We start from the raw sequence: 19,211 nt of genomic DNA, 5'->3' as shown, positions 1-19,211 counted from the left end.
GCCGGAAGTGCATGCGTCTGACGGAAGTGCTCCTCTTGTACGCGTCCGCCGAGCGGGGCCCCTCAGGTAGGCGGGGCCCCTGGCTCCGAACTCTGGGACCGAGTGGTGGGTGGAGGCGGAGAAGGGACCCCGAGGGCCTGAGGAGGTGGTTCGGTTTCTGGTCTGGGAAAAGCGGAAGAGTTTCGGGGGCAGCGGATTCCCGGCGACCTCTGGTGGCAGTCGGGCCTAGTCGAGCCGGCCGCCGCAGGACCCAAATGCGGGAGCTTCATGTTCCCCGGTGGGAGATGGGATTTGGGGCTGTGATCGGGGCTGCTCCCTGACCGCGTCCGGATGGTTGAGGTCCAGACGCTGCTGACTTCCAGCCGGGAAAATGTATGCGCTCCTTTTCCGTGCTTTTGGATATGACAACTTCCTTCAAGGCAGATCCTGGTGCGGGGTTTTCCTGAATAACACTCTCGGCCGCACTAGAAAAATCCTCAGAAAGACTGCCAGAGGCACAGTCGAAAGGGAAAACGGGTTTCTCCTCCTCCTCCACACCCCCTCCCGCCCCTATGATGTCGTCCTAGAAAGAGAGGGTGTGTTTCAGTTGCAGGCTGCCCAAGTGGCAGTTATTGGGACTGCTTTAGGTATACGTTTATATATAGTAAATAAAACCACTTGTTAATGGTTTCCCTTTTCCCAGCCAGCTCCACCCCCAGGTGGTTTGAACTTTGAGCCTCTTATAGTCCTGATGAACAGTTCCGCTTTCCTCAAGTTTAAGACACTTGGAACTTCAAGAATTGGAGGTTTATGCAATTTGAGACCGGTCAGCACTGAGCAGAGTTCAGAGGACTAAGAGACAGGTGAGCATGAATGAGTACCTTAATTCTCAAAAATTACAGTTTTTGAGAGTAATTTTGCAGTTGCGGTAAAAGGTGCACCACCTTTATTGAATACTAGGTGGTGCCCGCGAGTTAATCTTTCTGGGATAAATCTCAAATAATGTAGCATGAGAGTGAGGTTTTTAAAGCGTCGTCATCTTCCCTGAAATTCATTTAGAATAGCTTTACCTCCTTACAGTACGTTGTGCCTTTATACAGTTCATTCAATTATCGAATATGTAGTCTGTATTAAGTGCTTGAAGAGGCTAAGAAAGAATCAGACCCATTTTCTGCTCTCAGTTTACAGTCTGGAGAGGAAGACAGACAAATAAACAACAAGCTATAATGAAATCACATATAATTCAAGGCAAACATAGTGTTAAATGGAGACTAAGATGTAGAATGCAGTGGAAAAAGCAGTCAATTCTCATTATTCATTTACCAGTTATCTATCCAGTACCTTCTACCTGCCCAGCATTGTGCTAGACGCTGGTGTATAAAGAAAATGTAAAATCCCTACTCTTAAATAACTCACAATGTAGTGATTGGGAGGGAACCAAGGAAGGCATTATGGAGAAGGTGAAACTTGACCTTGAAGAATGGATGACTTGGCCTTGATAGGTAGAAGAAAATGCAGGCTCAAAAGAGAAGGATGAGGGCTTCCCTGGTGGCGCGGTGGTTAAGAATCCGTCTGCCAATGCAGGGGACACAGGTTCGATCCCTGGTCCAGAAGATCGCACATGGCGCGGAGCAACCAAGCCTGTGCGCCACAACTACTGAGCCTGCGCGCCTAGAGCCCATGCTTCGCAACAAGAGAAGCCACCGCAATGAGAAGCCCACGCACCGCAATGAAGAGTAGCCCCCGCTTGCCACAACTAGAGTATGCCCGTGGACAGCAACAAAGACCCAACGCAGCCAAAAAAAAATAAGTAAAAATTTTTAAAAATTAAAAAAGGCTTCCCTGGTGGCGCAGTGGTTGAGAATCTGCCTGCCAATGCAGGGGACACGGGTTCGAGCCCTGGTCTGGGAAGATCCCACATGCCGCGGAGCGACTAGGCCCTGAGAGCCACAATTGCTGAGCTTGCGCGTCTGGAGCCTGTGCTCCACAACAAGAGAGGCCGCGATAGTGAGAGGCCCGCGCACCGCGATGAAGAGTGGCCTCCACTTGCCGCAACTAGAGAAAGCCCTCGCACAGAAACGAAGACCCAACACAGCCATAAATAAATAAATAAATAAAATTAAAAAAAAAAAAAGATTCAACTTAAAAAAAAAAATTAAAAAAAAAGAAAACAGCCTCAGGAACACAGTTCTAGCCAGTCTTTAAAAAAAAAAAAAGAAGGATGAGCTTCTTCTCTGGTCCCTTTAATCTTGCCTCAGGTGGTTTCTTGGCTACTCCTCCCTTGATTAGCAAATGTTCGGAATCCGCCCTTTGGAACTCAGGGAAGGTCATGGAGGCTGGAGTCTTGCCTGTAAGAAATGGTGGATAGGGACTTCCCTGGTGGCACAGTGGTTAAGAACCTGCCTGCCAGTGCAGGGGACACAAGTTCGATCCCTGGTCCAGAAGATCCCACGTGGCGCAGAGCAGCCAAGCCTGTGGGCCACAGCTACTGAGCCCGTGCTCCACAACGAAGAGAAGCAACCACAATGAGAAGCCTGGGAACCCCAACAAAGAGTAGCCCCCCTTCTCCGCAAATAGAGAAAGTCTGTGCGCAGCAACGAAGACCCAACACAGCCAAAAATAAATAAATAAATAAATTTATTTTTTAAAAAAGAAATTGTAATAACAAAAACCCTATTTCCGATATTAACAAAAAATACAAGATATCTAAGAACATCCAATGTTTAAAGCCTTTGTAAATAAAATAATACTTTTTTAAAACTAGAGATCATAAAAGAAAGCTTTGATAAGTGGAAAGATACATTGCTTGATTGGAAGTTTCAAATTTCAAGGATACAGATTTTCTCCATATTAATTTTAATGTAACCCCTGTCAAAATTTCAATTGAGGGACTCCCCTGGTGGTACAGTGGTTAAGAATTCGCCTGCCAATGCAGGGGACACGGGTTCGAGCCCTGGTCCGGGAAGCTCCCACATGCTGCGGAGCGGCTAAGCCTGTGCACCACAGCTACTGAAGCCCGCGTGCCTAGAGCCCATGCTCCACAACAAGAGAAGCCACCGCAATGAGAAGCCCACGCACCACAACGAAGAGTAGCCCCCGCTCACCGCAGCTAGAGAAAGCCCGCGCACAACGAAGACCCAATGAAGCCAAAAATAAATAAATAAATAAATAAAATTTAAAAAAAATTTTTTCAATTTAATTTTTTTGGGGAATTTGTCAAATTGATTCTTAAATTCATCTAGAAGGGAAAATGTACAAGAATAGTCAAGAATTTTGGGGAAAAAAAACAATAATAGAGCCAACTCCTTATCATCATCAGTATACACCAGCTCTAAAGCTATAATAATTAAAATAGTAAAGTAATGCCTTAGGACCAGAATATTATCAATGAAACAGACTTGAGTCTGTTTTTATTGAGTCTCAATTAAAGGTAGCATCAATAAATACTGACTAGTAAACAGTGTTGGGGCAGTTGGCTATCCATTTGAAAGAAAATAAAAGTTAGATCCCTACTTCACAGCGTTAACAAAAAAATAGTCTATTTTTGGGAATTCCTTGGCAGTCCAGTGGTTAGGACTTGACGCTCTCACTGCCATGGGCCTGGGTTCAATCCCTGGTCAGGGAACTAAGATCCCACAAGCCCCGCAGTGCAGCCAAAAACAAAAACAAAATAGTATATTTAAAAAAATCTTGAGATGGTCAGGGCCTGCGTTCATGGGACACAAAACTAAGAAGACATAGAGGAGAAGATAGGTTTGGCCATTAAAAATAATAATTTACCATAACAAAAAATGCCATAAATAAAATTTAAAGTCAGGAGACAAGAGGTAATATTTGCAACATAATTGCAAAGATTTTATATCTATGTTATATAAATCAGTAAGAGAAAGATAATCCAGTAGAAAAATGGGCACATTTCCAAAGAAGAAATTCATATCAAAAGTTGTTCATGCCCACAAGTCATTAGGTAAATGCACATAAAGACCAATAAGATAATACTAGGAGTATTCTGAGTCCTGGAGTGTACTTATTAAGAATGAAAAAGAATGTCAAAATGAATCTTGTAAAGCAGAGTCACGCCTGATCTGTTTCTTTATAAATCTGTATTTTCATCTATCAAATATGTTTAAAGTAAGATAGACTAATAGTTAAAACTTCTAATTAATTTGTCAATTCAATTAAGAAGACTCCCAGGCATTTTTGTGGGGTGTTACTACTATATGCGTTTAAACTTTTATATATAAATTGAGATTTCTTTTTTTTGCACAACTATCGTCCCCACACCTGTAGCTCAGAAAGAGTATAGCCACTTTTTTTTTTGGCTGTGCCACGCAGCATGCGGGATCTTAGTTCCTAGACCAGGGATAGAACCAGCGCCCCCTGCAGGGTAAGCGCAGAGTCTTAACTACTGTACCGCCAGGGAAGTCCCCACCACTTTTTTTTTTTTTTGAGTATAGCCTACTTTAAATTGGTTTATTGTTCTACTTAGAGAGTAAAATGGCTTCCAGAGGAAAGACAGAGACAAGCAAATTAAAGCAGAACTTAGAAGAACAGTTGGATAGACTAATGCAGCAATTACAGGACCTGGAGGAATGCAGGTAATAGTATAATTGTGTGCTGCTATACTGTAAAATGGCTTTTTTTTCTGCAGCTAGATTATAAGCTCCATGTGTGCAGGCCCATGTGTGATTTTGGTTTCCCCTGTAGTGTTCTTCACAGTGCTTTGTCTGCTGGAGAAATAAACTCAGTACTGGCTTTGGAGTTAAAAAGGCTGGGATATGAAAGTATTTAGATTAATTACAAAGTGAGTGTGAACTTGGGCTAAATATTTAACCACCTAAAGTTTCCATTTCCTTGAGTGTGAAATGGAAATAATAACACCCACCTTGTCTTCAGTATTTAAAGTAGCCCTGCCTGGTATCAAGCTGAGAAGGTACTGCTTGAACTTCTGGTGTGTCTTCAGCCTTGACTGCTCAAAGGACTAAGACTGCTCATTGCCTTTTTAACAACCTTGAAAGATTATTGTAAATATTGCAGATGAAGGGAACAACACAGTGCTTGGCCCAAAGCAGGCACTCAATAAATGGGAGCTGTTTTGTAGTTAATGTTTAATAAATGGCTTGTTTGGAGTACTCAGATGGCAAGTACTGCATTGCTGTTGTATTTCAAGGTGCATAAAATTTTACCCACCATTAACGATAATGATGGTAATAATAACAGCTATTTATTAAGTACCTATTATATGCCAAGTACTTTCCATATTTCATTTAATGCTCATAGCAACCCTATAAAGTAGGTACTATCGTTATCTGCAGCTTATACAATAGATAAAAAAACTGAGACTTGGCTAGTTAAATATCTTGCCCAAGGTTATACCATTGATTCAGAGACTGCTTAAAAGGAAGTTATTATGTGGTTTAAGTATGTCTCATTTTGGTTTAAAAAAAAAAAGAAAGTTTAATTGTCAGAATTGCAGGAAAACGCCCATACTAATATGTGAACACATCCATCATTAGTATTTTGATATTTCCTTTCAGCCTTTTTTCCCCAGGATATTTTTTGTATATATACGTATCTGAAGTCTTAGTGTATAAATACTAAGATTGTTTTTTTCTCTTGGAACTCTATATTTTTCTATATTATGTTCATTGTACTTCAGAGAGGAACTTGATACAGATGAATATGAAGAAACCAAAAAAGAAACTCTGGAGCAACTAAGTGAATTTAATGATTCACTAAAGAAAATTATGTCTGGAAATATGACTTTGGTTGATGAACTAAGTGGAATGCAACTGGTAAGCATAATTTACTTACGTTGGTGACACAGTTTGGTTTTTGTTGTTGTTTTTTTCCAGTAAGTATATTTAAGATAGAAAATGTACCTTTTTTGGGGTTTAACTTCTAGAGGAATGTCTACTTATGGATAAAACAGCATTTGCTTCCAGATCTTCGTCTAGTTACATATTTGACTCCAGTGACATGCACAGAAATAGCAAATGGATACTAAAGTTGTAACACTGTTTGATGAACAAAGAAGACCTATTAAGAATTGAAGACCCATCAATCAAATATTGTAATATCTGATTTGTTGGACTATTTTGGTTAGTTTTCACCTTCTTGTATTTCTAGGCTATCCAGGCAGCTATCAGCCAGGCCTTTAAAACCCCAGAGGTCATCAGATTGTTTGCAAAGAAACAACCAGGTCAGCTTCGGACAAGGTTAGCAGAGGTAAAGTTTCTTTAAATTGATCCAGTCCCTGTATGTATTTCTTTTCTCAGCCCAAGAATTTGCTCATGTTATTCTGCTCATGTTATTGCTTATGTTATTCTGAAGTTTAAAAATTGGTCATTTGAAAATGTACAACACCAAGAGTGAACCCTAGGGACTTCCCTGGCGGTCCAGTGGTTAATACTCTGCGCTCCCAACGCAGGGGGCCCGGGTTCGATCCCTGGTCAGGGAACTAGATGCTGCGTGCCGCAACTAAAAGAGCCCACACGCCGCAACGAAGACCCGGCGGAGCCAAATAAATAAATAAATGATTTTTAGAAATAAATTAATTAAATTAAATTAGAAAAAAGAAGAGTGAACCCTAATGTAAAGTATGGACTTTGGGTGATTATGATGTGTCAGTGTAGGTTCATCAGTTGGAACAAATGTACCACTCTGGTGGGGATGTTTATAATGGGGATACTATGCATGAATGGGGACAAGGGGTGTATGAGGAATCTCTGTACCATTTGCTCAATTTACTGTGAACCTAAAACTGCTCTAAAAAATAGTCTATTTCAAAAAACTGGTCAGTTGACTTTAGAGCCACAACCCACAACTAGGTTTCTGACAAAATTAGTCCTTTGAGCAGTTGTTGTTGATAACGAATGTAGAGGTTTAACCAGCATATGGCAGTTTAAATTGCTACTGACTGCTTGTGCTACGACTCTACATTCAAAGTTTTACTATTTATTTCTGGAGCTCTGAATTGAAATCCCATCTAGCGTTCATTAGCAGCCATGCTTTATGCATGTGCGGCCTTTCCCATCTAAGAATTTCAAACATCTTTATAAACCTGACACTTGAGGAAGTCTGTTTATAGACTTGAATATAGTTAAGACATTAATAAGTTATTTGCAGCCATTGGTAATTTAATAGCATAGTGGTTAAGAGCATGGAGTCTGGATTTGTACCCCTGTTCTACTATGGACGTATGTGATGTTGGGGGAGTTATTTTCTTCAACCTCTTTTTTTTTTTCTTCTTCTTTTTTCTTTTTTCTTTCTTTGGCCGCACCACGCGGCATGTGGGATCTTAGTTCCCCGACCAGGGATCGAACCCGCGTCCCCTGCATTGGAAGGTGGATTCTTTACTACTGGACCACCAGGGAAGTCCTTCTTCAACCTCTTTTTGTGCCTGTTTCCCCATTTGTAAAAAGGCAATAATGATAGTCCCTACCTCTTATGGTTGTTATGAGGTTTAAATGGAGTAAAATGTGTAAAGCACATAGAAGAGTACCAAAGCATAGTACATGCTATCAGTGTTTCTGGTGGTAGAGGTGATATTTAACCAAAGGTCCAGGAGATCTGTTACCAGTTGTCTCATTCAGGCCTTTAGACCACACTTCAGTTTAATGAAATAGAGTTCTTAGAGGATAGCTCCTCTTTAAAGAAGCTATTGACCTACTAATTCCTCAGTAGAGTTTATAACTAAGACAATGGTTATGATTAGTATCAAGATTTATTAGAACTGTGTAATAACATTTCCGTCATGTTTGCCTTGAGTTGTTTCTATAGTTCTTTATAATATTAATTGGTAGAGGACCTTTTCTTAAAAAAGTACATCTGAAAAGCTTGATTTTATGCAAAGAATGCTTTTAACTTAAATACCATATACTTTACATTCATCTATTACAGATGGATAGAGATCTCATGGTAGGAAAGCTGGAAAGAGACCTGTATACTCAGCAGAAAGTGGAGATACTAACAGCTCTCAGGAAACTTGGAGAGAAGGTACTTGTATTTAATTTAATATATTAGATATAAAGAAAAAGTGGGAAGTATTTGGTATAGAACTTCTTGATCTGTGATTTAGTTTGTGGTCCTAAGACATTCTTAACAGTGATTCCTAGAGCCACTTTGTTCACATTTGAACTCAGTCCTTTGGGCTTTGTTCTGTTCATTTAGCTGACTGCAGATGACGAGGCCTTCTTGTCAGCAAATGCAGGTGCTATACTCAGCCAGTTTGAGAAAGTCTCTACAGACCTTGGTGAGTACCCTCGTATTTCTGAAAGCTGGACATGAATTACTGCTCTAGATTGACAGATGGCACGGGTGAGATAAAATGATGGCCTTTTCTTGAGTTTAGAGGTGAAACCAGAATTGTTTTCTTTATAAACCTCTTTTTAATGGGTTTGTTTTGCAATACTATTTAATTAAAAATGATCAAGTTAATATAGCCTAATGCTTTAAAAATATTTGTCAGCTAAATGTAAATATAAAAGTAAACTAAAATGTTACATGTTCTATTTCATACCTGAATTAAAGTAAGTATTTGTAACCAGTAAATTGCCCTACGTGGCTGAGTTGTTTGTGCAGGGAAGGAAACTGTCGTGGCAGTGGGGAGGGTCAGGGATAATGCGCTGATAATAAAAGCTCGTTTCCTTTTCTGTTTTATCATCTATGTGATAGATTTTCCTCTCTTTACCTGGAACTATAAATGCATTTGAAATGACATTTCTGTTTATTATGTGTCTTTCTCCTTAGGCTCTGGCGACAAAGTTCTTGCTTTGGCAAGTTTTGAGGTTGAAAAAACAAAAAAATGACATGGTGTGAAAACTTGGGACATTGATCGCATTCTTGTTGTAAATGGCATTTTTCTTCCGGGGATTTTGAGTCATGGCAAAGAAGTCAAGAGATTCATGAAATGTATTAATAACCTAAGAAAAGGTGACAGAAAAACATACTTAAGGCTTTTGTTTATGCCCTTCATCATTGTGCTTTGTGTAGGGATACCCACTTCCGTGATCCTGGACTTGTTGGGATGGAGGGGCTCACTGGACCTTATTCATTATGGTTTGTCTGTTTAAGAGAAAACAAAATAGTGTCTCTGCCTGTCTTTATTGAGCCTCCTTGTTTTTAAGTGCTGGTAGTAAATGAAAAGATGCGAACTGACGATTCTTTTCTGTTTATAATTTATCCCCACTTGTTGGAGTAAATAATGTAGCAACAACAACAGACCTCATATGTGTTCACAGAACTTTAGAGTTCTAAGTGATCTTAGAATCATTTTCATTTTACAAACAAGGAAAGTAAGGCTCAGAAAGAGCAAGTGACTTTCTTAAAGTCACATTAGAGACAGAGCTGGGGATAAGACTTAGGTGTCCTGTCAGTTTAGTGTCCATTGAGTTTTATTTCTTTATTTTGTGCTGCTTTTAAAAAATAATCCACACATATCGGTGCAAGTCCGTGTTTATGAAAATTCAATGTCCCAAAAAAAGTTGTCACTGAGGAACCATTCCCCAGCCCGTAAGCTCTCAGTATGAATGGTGCCCATTGTATCTCTGAGTTTTGAGATTGGAACAATGGGAGCCCTGTTGAGAGTCTCCTGAAGTAACTTCACCTCCTGCGTTGTTTCACCAGGGAAGCAATTGGAAGTGGCAGCTTGAGGCCCTCCCTGTGTGTGACCTCTTTGCTGAAACCCAGTGGGTGGTGACTGTAAACTACTATTTACTCTTCAGTTTTGGGAGAAACACAAAATAAGTTATGAGAAGAAACTGGTTTCTCTCCTGAGTGTTTACATCTCTCTGCATGCTCAGATATATAGATTTTTCCCATATGCATGTACGTCAGCTTATTTCCTAGGCTCTGGCCACTTTATATTCTTTCATATTTTTCTCAATATTCTTTTTCTTTAGACTTTATACAAATTAAAAACATTTTTAAAGCTTCTTGTGTACTGTAAACTCTACTAGGTGCTCTGCCAACTGGACAAATTAGGGGACCTCAGCTACATTAATGCCTTACTTGGAACTTTTAATGGGTAATTTTTTATATATTGGTTTATGACGGTCACAAACTCATAAAATTGTGACAAACTAAGAAAAAGCAAATTACCTGTTATTCATCTAGGGCTTTATGGTCAATCGCCATTATTTCATTATTCTGTGTGTTTTTTTTAACCAAAGTGAAATTCACATGACCATTTAAAATTCATCATTTTAAAGTGTGCAATTCAGTGGCATTCAGTACATTCACAGTGTTGTGCAATGACCACCACTATCTAGTTGCAAAACATTTTCATCCCCCCCAAAGGAGACCCCATACTTCTTAAGCAGTCATTCCCTCCTCCTTCCAGTCCTCTAGCAACCACTAATCTACTCTCTGTCTCTATGGATTTACCTATCAGGACATTTCATATAAATGGAATCATATAGTATGTGACCTCTTGTGTCTGGCTTCTTTCACTTGGTGTAATACTTTTTAGTTTAATCCACATTGTAGTGTGTATCAGTACTTCGTTCATTTTAATGGCTGAAAATATTCCCTTGCATGGATACCACTTGGCGTTTATCCATTTATCTCTTGATGAACATTTGGGTTTTTTCCACTTTTTGGCTATTGTGAATAGTGCTGCCGTTATGAACGTTTGTGCCTAAGTATTTGTATAAATACCCCTTTTCAATTCTTTTGGGTATATACCTAGGAACAGAATTGCTGTTTGGCTTTTGTTTTGTTTTGTTTTAATTCGTAGCAAGATTCCCTTCCAGTAGTAGTAAGACAAGGAAAATTAAGAATATTTTATATTTGAAAGAGGCCTAAATGAATCTGGAGTCCTTAACTTTGGTTTCCCTTAAACTTTCTGTAAGACTAACCTCAGTGAAATATTTTATCATTAATCACATTAATATATTCATTTTGTAAGTGATGACTAGTACTTAATTTAAAATTAACCTTCGTTTCAAAGTTTGCAGTGCCTAGCAAGACACTGTCAGTCATGGCTGTGTGACCTTTGGTAGGTGACAATATATATATATTTTTAATTACTTAATTTTAACATCTATTTTTAAATATTTTAAAAAAAATTTATTAATTTATTAATTTATTTTTGGCTGCGTTGGGTCCCCGTTTCTGCGCGAGGGCCCTCTCCAGTTGCGGCAAACAGGGGGCCACTCCTCATCGCGGTGCGCGGGCCTCTCACTATCACGGCCTCTCTTATTGCGGGGCACAGGCTCCAGACGCGCAGGCTCAGCAGTTGTGGCTCACGGGCCTAGTTGCTCCGCGGCATGTGGGATCCTCCCAGACCAGGGCTCGAACCCGTGTCCCCTGCACCGGCAGGCAGACTCTCAACCACTGCGCCAGCAGGGAAGCCCTGGTGACAATATTTTTGAGCCTCATTTTCCTCATCTGTTCAGTGGGGATCATAGGAGCTAACTATGACATAGGATTACCATGCATTCCCCTCTCTTTCTTAATGTAGAAAGCTTTACATTGGAGGTAATCCACCATTTAATAGTTTTTTCAAGGGCCATATGATATATTTTTCACAAATTTGGTAATTTAGAAAAATAATTTGAAAAGTCTATACAACTATAGTTATTAAATGACTTGTAAACTATGTTTATGTTCATATTTTGCTATATTTAATCTTCTAGTTTTTTAGACGTCTTGGGAGGTCTCAAACTGCAATAACTAATGCTAAGGCAGCTTTTTGACATCCTTGGGTCAAGCTAATATTTTAATGAAAAGAATTCCTGCATTTTTCAAAGAACTGGGGTTTGCCGCAGAAATAAATTCCAATGATCCAGTGTCCAACCTGGCTGTTTAATGAAATCTAATAATTTAAAACAATTTCTCTTTCAGTGTTTTGCTTTGTTTTTATCCTGTGAGTGTTAAGTTAGGTAGAGGAAGAAATCAAGCAATAGAATGAGTTGTTCCCAGGAACAAGTTGGAGTTGGGACAGATGGGTTGTTAACTTTGGTCGATAGGCCTTTTATTGAAGACACTCAGCCAAAGAATGGTCATCTTAGGCAAAATAAAAGACTGTGCAAATCCACCATTGGAATAGTATCTTATTACAGTGACTGGTGGATAGTTTGAAATTATTACAGAAAAAATAAACCCAGACCATTTTGCCTAGAGCTTTTCAATCACTTTCCTGTCCACTTTTTTTTTCTTGTCTTTTCATTACTAAGACCAAAGAATACTCTTCTTTGCCTCTCAAATTGTTTTTCAGCATTAATATGTAAATTAAAACTGTCAGCATTCCCACAGACCCCCCCCCCCCCCCCCCCCCGTGAACAAGCTGTAATTGCTTCCAGTCTGTGTGGCCCTGGAATTAAAAAGATTTAGAAACTGGGGAAACTAGTACTTAATATTTTCATTAAGTTGCAAAAAGCAGGTTAGAAATATGGCTCTACTAGATATCACCCTAGAATATGGCCTTTTGACATCCTCACTCATTTTCTTTTTGAAAGCCCTTCTCCCTGCTCACACTAATAGCAAGGTGGAAAGACTGTAATGCTGAAAGGACCTCAGACACAAGGGGTTACTGACGTTCTTAAGAGCTTACAATGCAAAGTCCATGCTGTTCCAAGCAGAGGACCAGGAAAGTTGAGCGGTTTGAGGCTGTCAGTTGGTAGCTTCCTAACACTTGGTTGTTTTCCTCTGAGAGCATCACATTCCTTACAGCCTCAGACAATGGACTACAATTAAAAATAAACAAGTAAAAAATATTTTCTATAAAGGAGGTCAAGGAGAGCCACCAATTTTCTTTTGAGTTAAGAAAGAGGAAGACAGGGACTTCCCTGGTGGCTCAGTGGTTAAGTCTGCAGGGGACACGGGTTCAATCCCTGGTCCAGGAAGATCCCACATGCTGCAGAGCAACTAAGCCCACGCACCACAACTACTGAGCCTGGGCTCTAGAGCCCGCGAGCCACAACTACTGAGCCCACGTGCCACAACTACTGAAGCCCGCGTGCTTAGAGCCTGTGCTCCGCAACAAGAGAAGCCACTGCAATGGGAAGCCCGCACACCACAAAGAAGAGTAGCCCCCGCTTGCTGCAACTAGAGAAAGCCTGTGCACAGCAACGGAGACCCAACGAACGCAGCCAAAAATTAATTAATTAAAGAAAAAAGGAAGGTAATGCTAGTAAGAGTCCTTTCTAAGATTACGCATCAGTTACAGGTCCTCTGCCCTCAGCTTCTGGCAACTGTGACAACTTCTGAAGCCTTCCCACAAGAACCTCTGATTTTGTGTTTCAGTCATAATTTCAATACATGGTTTAAGAGTTTGTTATCGTAATTATGTCTGTTCACTCTAAAATGTCTTAGTAGTTCAAGTGCTATTTTTTTGTTGCTGCTAAATTGTCATATATATACATGGAGCTTTTCTTATAAGAAGAGTTCAGTGATTTTTTTGGCTTGTATGAAAACCTGATTCTTTTAGGCCTGGCCTTATTCCTGCAATACTCGTAAACCAGGCCAAGTTGAAAACTGAGGCAGTGACCCTCGATGATAATAAAAAAAATAGGTAATTTAGGTAAAAGTAAATATTTGGCCTGGATTAGGTTGTAAGTGATTGTCTTAATCCTATGGTTGACCATGTTCTTAGAAAATGTGGTGTTTATTACTTCATCTTTAAAAAAAAATTTTTTTTTTTTGGCCACGCCACTCGGCATGCAGGATCTTAGTTCCCCGTCCAGGAATCAAACCCGTGCCCCCCTGCAGTGGAAGTGCCGAGTCCTAACCACTGGACCACCATGGAAGTCCCTTAAAAAAATTTTTTTTTTAACTTTGTTAGCACCTCAAATTTTACATCAAGTTTATTCTAGGTCTTGGTAAATTATACCTTAGATTTGGTTTTTAAAGCTCTGAGCTTGTAAATCAACTCTACTTCAATAAAAATAAATAAAATTTAAGAAAAAAGATAGCAGCCTGTAGGAGGCAATAAATCTGGCACCCTATATCAATACTTGGAAGAGAGTCACCCACCAATCAGGAAAGTCCACTTTAAACTCATAGAAGCAAGAAATAAACTTCCATTGCGTTTGAACCACCAAAACAAACAAGACCTCTGAGCTTATACTCATTTTCTTAAATATTTTGTTTCATATTTACTCAGGAGAGGAGCATTTGTAATTTTCGAGCAAACAGGCAAAATCTCAGCCCCTTAGCCTCAGCCTTGTGGCATTTCTTTTCATCCTGTCTTCCAGAACTATGAGTGGTTTATTCCTCTGCGAGAAAATACCATGAGCAAGAGTCCAAATAAAAGAGTACATGAGACATACCTAAATCTACTTTCCATTCTCAGGAAGGAAAATGTGAACTCTGTCTTTAACTTGTGAGCCTGGAGCAGAAATGAGGGATGTGAGTGTGTGCTCATTCATGTGTGTGCCTCTCTTCTGGGAGCCTGACTGCTCCCACAGTACTCTTACGACCTCCCACTGTGCTGCTCTTGCCAGAGAGGGAGGTTGATTGTGCCAGGTTAATTTTGTTACAATGAAGGCACTGGACAAATTGTGTACACTAGACCCTTTTACAATTTGAAAAACTCAAAATGTACTTTCCCTGATGGGGATTAGGTCTTGAAAGTGAAGAGAATGGGTTTTAGAAAAATCTTAACAGCAATTACTATGTGGAAGCAAGGAAAGCTTCTATCTGCTACCTCTTCTGATTGTGATGTCATTTATTCTTTCATCAGGCATTTATTGAGTGCTGAGATACGCCAGACACATTACTTGGCTCTTTTTGGTTAAATTTTCTAAAATGGATATTGAATAGAGTACTTTTATTAAAAAAATAAGACTCTTAAGTGTTTATATGGTTAATAGAAGTTTAGATATCCGGCTGCATCACCAAGAGGTTTATTTCACCATGATAAAATTGTGTTTTAAATAGACCTACCCCTCCCTCCAAATCTGTCACTCCATCATAGTTAGCTGGATCCTTAGAAACATTATTTCAGATGTATATTCACATATTATAAGGAAGATTACACTTGGAAATAATTCTGATCTGTACAATTTGATCTAAATGATCTCTTTCATCTATAATTTTTTACTTCATTTTAAAATCAATCTTGTAGGAAATTCCCTGGCAGTCCAGTGGTTAGGACTTGGTGCTTTCACTGCTGTGTGCCTGGGTTCAGTCTCTGGTCGGGGAACTAAGATCCTTCAAGCCACGCAAAGTGGCCAAAAAATAAAAAAATAAATAAAATCAATATTGTAAAATGCATATCTCACTAAAATACAGTTGACCCTTGAACAACACGGGGGTTGGGGGTGCCTACCCTCTGTGCAGTTGAAAATCCATGTACAATTTGACAGCCCTTGGTATCTGTGGTTCCACATCCGTGGATTCAAACAACCACAAGTTGTGTAGTACTGTAGTATGTATTTAGTGAAAGAAATCTGGGTATAAATTGACCCACACATGCAAACCCATGTTGTTCAAGAGTCATCTGTATTTATATTATTAAGTCATTTTGGAGAATGTTAAATGGAAAGAAAGTGGGAATACTCCTGTAGAGGAGGAAAGATATCTTTCCTCTTTTTGTGTTCTTAACTGGGACCCCTATAACAGAGGCAGATTAACAAGAGAAAAGCATACACATTTATTTACTGTAAGTGTTATGTGACATGGGAGCCTTCATAAGGAAATGAAGACCCAGAGAAACTGTTAAATCTGAGTGCTTGTATGCTAGATTTGATGAAGGGTGGAAAGTTGTGGGAAAATGAGATAGAACAAAGGTGAGCTAAGTGTAAGAAACTGAGGGAAACTCAGCCAGATCCATTTGTTCCCATTCCTCTCTGTCTCTGCTTCGAATGTAAGGATGTTCCTTCCTTCCAGGTATTGGGGAGGGCACCTCTCACATGAGGGTTTTATGACCTGCTTCAAGGGAAGGTCGAAAGTCCTTACTACTCATGCCATTTCTCAAGTTCCATCGGCTTAAAATAGTCAATATGCCAAGGTGCCATATCGTGGGATGGTGTGTCCCCTGAACCCTGTCACTACATTTCTAATCCTAATTGTGCCACTCTTTTATACTTAATTTTGGCCTCATTTTGTCAAGTCACCTTCCAAATATTCATGTAGATATTTTGTGAAGAATAGTTATTAAATGGTTAAATGGCTTTGAAACTACAGTTTAAGGAACTGTATAAAATTAAATAATGCCACTTTCATTAAAATATTTAAAATCTTAAAATACACATTTTAAGAATACTAAATAAAATGGAGGCGTTGTGTTTGGTTTGACAAAGGGAAGCTTGTGTTCATATCTAGATATTTGAAATAACAGGAAATTAAGATCATAAAATATATTAACTAGGAGTACCTAATGTGGGGAAAAGCCTACAATTCTGTTTCTCCTGTCTTTTCGTTTCCTGGATGTGAGATTAATTTACTTTTAAATTTCCTTTAATGACATAACTTGTGCTACAGAGATCTTATAATAACCCAAGACATCCTAGTGAAAGGATGTTATTGGGTTTGTGGGAATTTGTGTGTTAATATTATAGTATGTCTCAGCAGGGTGTCATTAGCAGCAGAAATGGAAGGCAAATTAAAACTAGTCCCTTTATCTTTTGCAGACACTGCAGCCCCTTTAGCATGCTGTTTCTATGTGTCTTCTCTGAAAAGAAATTAAATGGAAATTGCCTGCTCAAAGTTGTTTTAAAGTCACAAGTGTCACCTGTATGCTTGCTTAAGGACTCCCTGCCTCCTCTTCTCTGTGAGCATGTCTTCTGCTTTCCTGAGAAAGGTTTTCTACTTATTAGTAAAATAAGTGTCCCTTTCTGTTCTGTCTGTACTTAGCCACCAATTAGTAAGATGAGCAGAAATGCTGCCATGCTGAGCACCGTGCTGGGGGCATGGAAGAGGCTGACGCTACTTCATGATGTGAGCTATAGGAGCGCCTTTTTATCTCCCAGGAGAGGTTCTCAATAGGTTTGGTCTGCCCCCTGGAGCCTGTAGCTATTTCAGTCTAACTACTCATTAAAGTCAATCTAAGATATTGCTAAAGCCTTTGGATTCTTCAAGTGCATTGCCTCCACTCGAATTCAGCTAAAAATAGTTCACTTTCACTCCCCAGGGCTGCTTCCAAGTTACATGAACTCTCCCCTCAGCCTCACACCCCACCAAAAATCTTGATGTCCACAGCAAGACTAGCTTCTTATTAAAGACCCAGGACTATGGCTGTGAATGCATTCCTAACTGCAAGAATGGAAGAAAACAATGAATCCCAGTTAAAGCTAAGCCCAAGAATGTGAGATAAATCAGGACTTTGGGGGGAAAACAGATTTGTTTTCCTCCCAAATAATAAATTTTTAAAAAAAGAAAAGAAACAAAAATGCGAAAACCCCCACCCCCCAAAACAATAAATTAAATCTAAACATTGATGAGAGTACATAGCACTGTGCCAGACTCATCCATCATAAATTGAATGCCTACTGTGCCATTCTAAGCTGATAATTCTAAGCTGATAATATTATACGGTTTTATATTCTATCCGGTAAAGGCTTTGGGAAAATTAAAGCAATTGTTTGGGGGCTAAAGCAAGATGGATTAGGACGAAGAAAGCAACAGACTCTACCATGTATTTATTCTCCATCAAGAATGGAATATGCCTTGATGATAGCTGCTTTGATATATTGGAGTATTACTCAACAATTATTTATTCAGACCTTCCTGCCTTGAGGTGGAATATACTTCCTTATCCCACTGTTTTGGGCCTGGCAATTAGACTGAATTTGACAATTGGGATGTTTATGGATATGATTCCTGGAGGAGTCTTCAGTGTGCTTCCACAGTTTGTCTCGGTGCTCTTGCTCTTCTGCCATTCAACATAAGAGGAATGTGCCCTTCATCATAAGAGGAATGTGCCCTTCGTGGCCTCTGGTTCAAGGAGAATGAGGACACATGGAGCAGACTTAATCCCAATGTACAGCTAAACCCTGTTGATCCCGGCCTAACCCAACAGAGTCACAGTCAACCCACAGCCTGAAGTATACCCACACCAGGCAATTTGCAGGCCCCTGTACAAAAACCACAAATGCTTGTTAAGCCACTGAGTTTCAAGGTGGTTTTTTTATGCAGCAATCACTTGCTAGTACGCCGTTCTTATCCCACTTTAGTCCATTCTCCTTGCAAAAGCCATAGTCATCTATTTAAATACAAATCCAACGATGTCATATCCTTGTTTAAACCTTTTGGTGGTTCTCATTACTTTTGGGGATAAACACTGAATGCTTAGCATGACCTATGAAGTCCTGTATGATAGGGGCCTGACCTCTTTCCCCATCACTCTGCACTCTAGCCACCCAGCCTTCTGTCTCCATAGTTTGATCTCACCATCCTCTCTTTCCTCCTCATGGCCTTTTTATGGACTGGTCCCACTGTGTGCTATCCTCTTCTCCCCACTCTTTGCTTAGTTAACACCTACTTATACCTTAAGTGTGAGCTTAAATATTACTTTCCCAGGGAAACTCTCCCTGACTCTAATGCAAGGTTAGGTTCCCAATTATATGGTCTCAGAGCCCATTGTGTTTCAGCTTTTAGCACTTAACTATAATTGCAATGAATTATTCAGGTGTATAATTCATTGGTGTATGTCTTATCCATCATGAGGGCAAGGACAATATGTGTCTGATTTGCTGCTTCATCCCCTGCCTAGCACAGTGACATGCGATTGGTTAAAGAGACTATGCTTGAACAAAAGCCAGGGGATACATAATAGTTCACGTGTGAAACGTTGATGAAGTTCTGAATCAGTTCAAATGAAAGGTCCCGTAAGAACTTAGAGGAAGGTAGTGTGAATATTGGAACAAGGTCAGAAAAAGACACCTGCAAAGAAAACACAGTCTCTTGTTAGTCACAGAGCCAGGTTAGTTACAGTAATAATGAGCGTTAGATCTCTAAATGTTACTGAATTAGAAATGAAAACTCCGATTGTAAGAGGAAATGTCGTTAGCTGCCAGGGGATTGACAATTTGGAAAGGTTGCACTGTAGAACTACCAATTAGTTTCAAACAAGTGGAGATTGTCTAAGAATTTAAAAATAAGATCAAACTGTGCCTCTTTTGAGCACTTAACTTTTTAAAATAGTGTCACAGCTTATGTAATAGGAAGACACCGTTCTAGGTATCCTGATATATACAAAGAAAAAGTAAAACCTACCAGGAATGACACGACGTTTGAAATTTGAAGTGAAAATCTCACAAAGGTTTTGGTACAAAGCACAAAGAAAA

At 39.6% G+C, this 19,211-nt stretch overlaps 1 protein-coding gene across 1 annotated transcript; it reads left to right on the top strand.

Annotated features, from left to right (window-relative positions):
* The first annotated feature begins 3 nt into the window (after window positions 1-3).
* On the top strand, window positions 4-9,138 carry LZIC (leucine zipper and CTNNBIP1 domain containing). Its single transcript, XM_068538846.1, has 8 exons — window positions 4-66; window positions 683-842; window positions 4,469-4,577; window positions 5,639-5,774; window positions 6,109-6,207; window positions 7,882-7,977; window positions 8,152-8,233; window positions 8,731-9,138. The coding sequence occupies exons 3-8, from the start codon at window positions 4,477-4,479 to the stop codon at window positions 8,787-8,789; spliced, it is 573 nt and encodes a 190-aa protein (XP_068394947.1). The 5' UTR covers window positions 4-66; window positions 683-842; window positions 4,469-4,476; the 3' UTR covers window positions 8,790-9,138.
* Window positions 9,139-19,211: the final 10,073 nt, after the last annotated feature.

Source organism: Eschrichtius robustus, chromosome 3 (genome assembly GCF_028021215.1).
Source record: "Eschrichtius robustus isolate mEscRob2 chromosome 3, mEscRob2.pri, whole genome shotgun sequence".
Classification (NCBI taxonomy): domain Eukaryota; kingdom Metazoa; phylum Chordata; class Mammalia; order Artiodactyla; family Eschrichtiidae; genus Eschrichtius; species Eschrichtius robustus.
The sequence above is the reverse complement of the archived record's forward strand: the minus strand, read 5'-3'. Positions and strand labels throughout refer to the sequence as shown.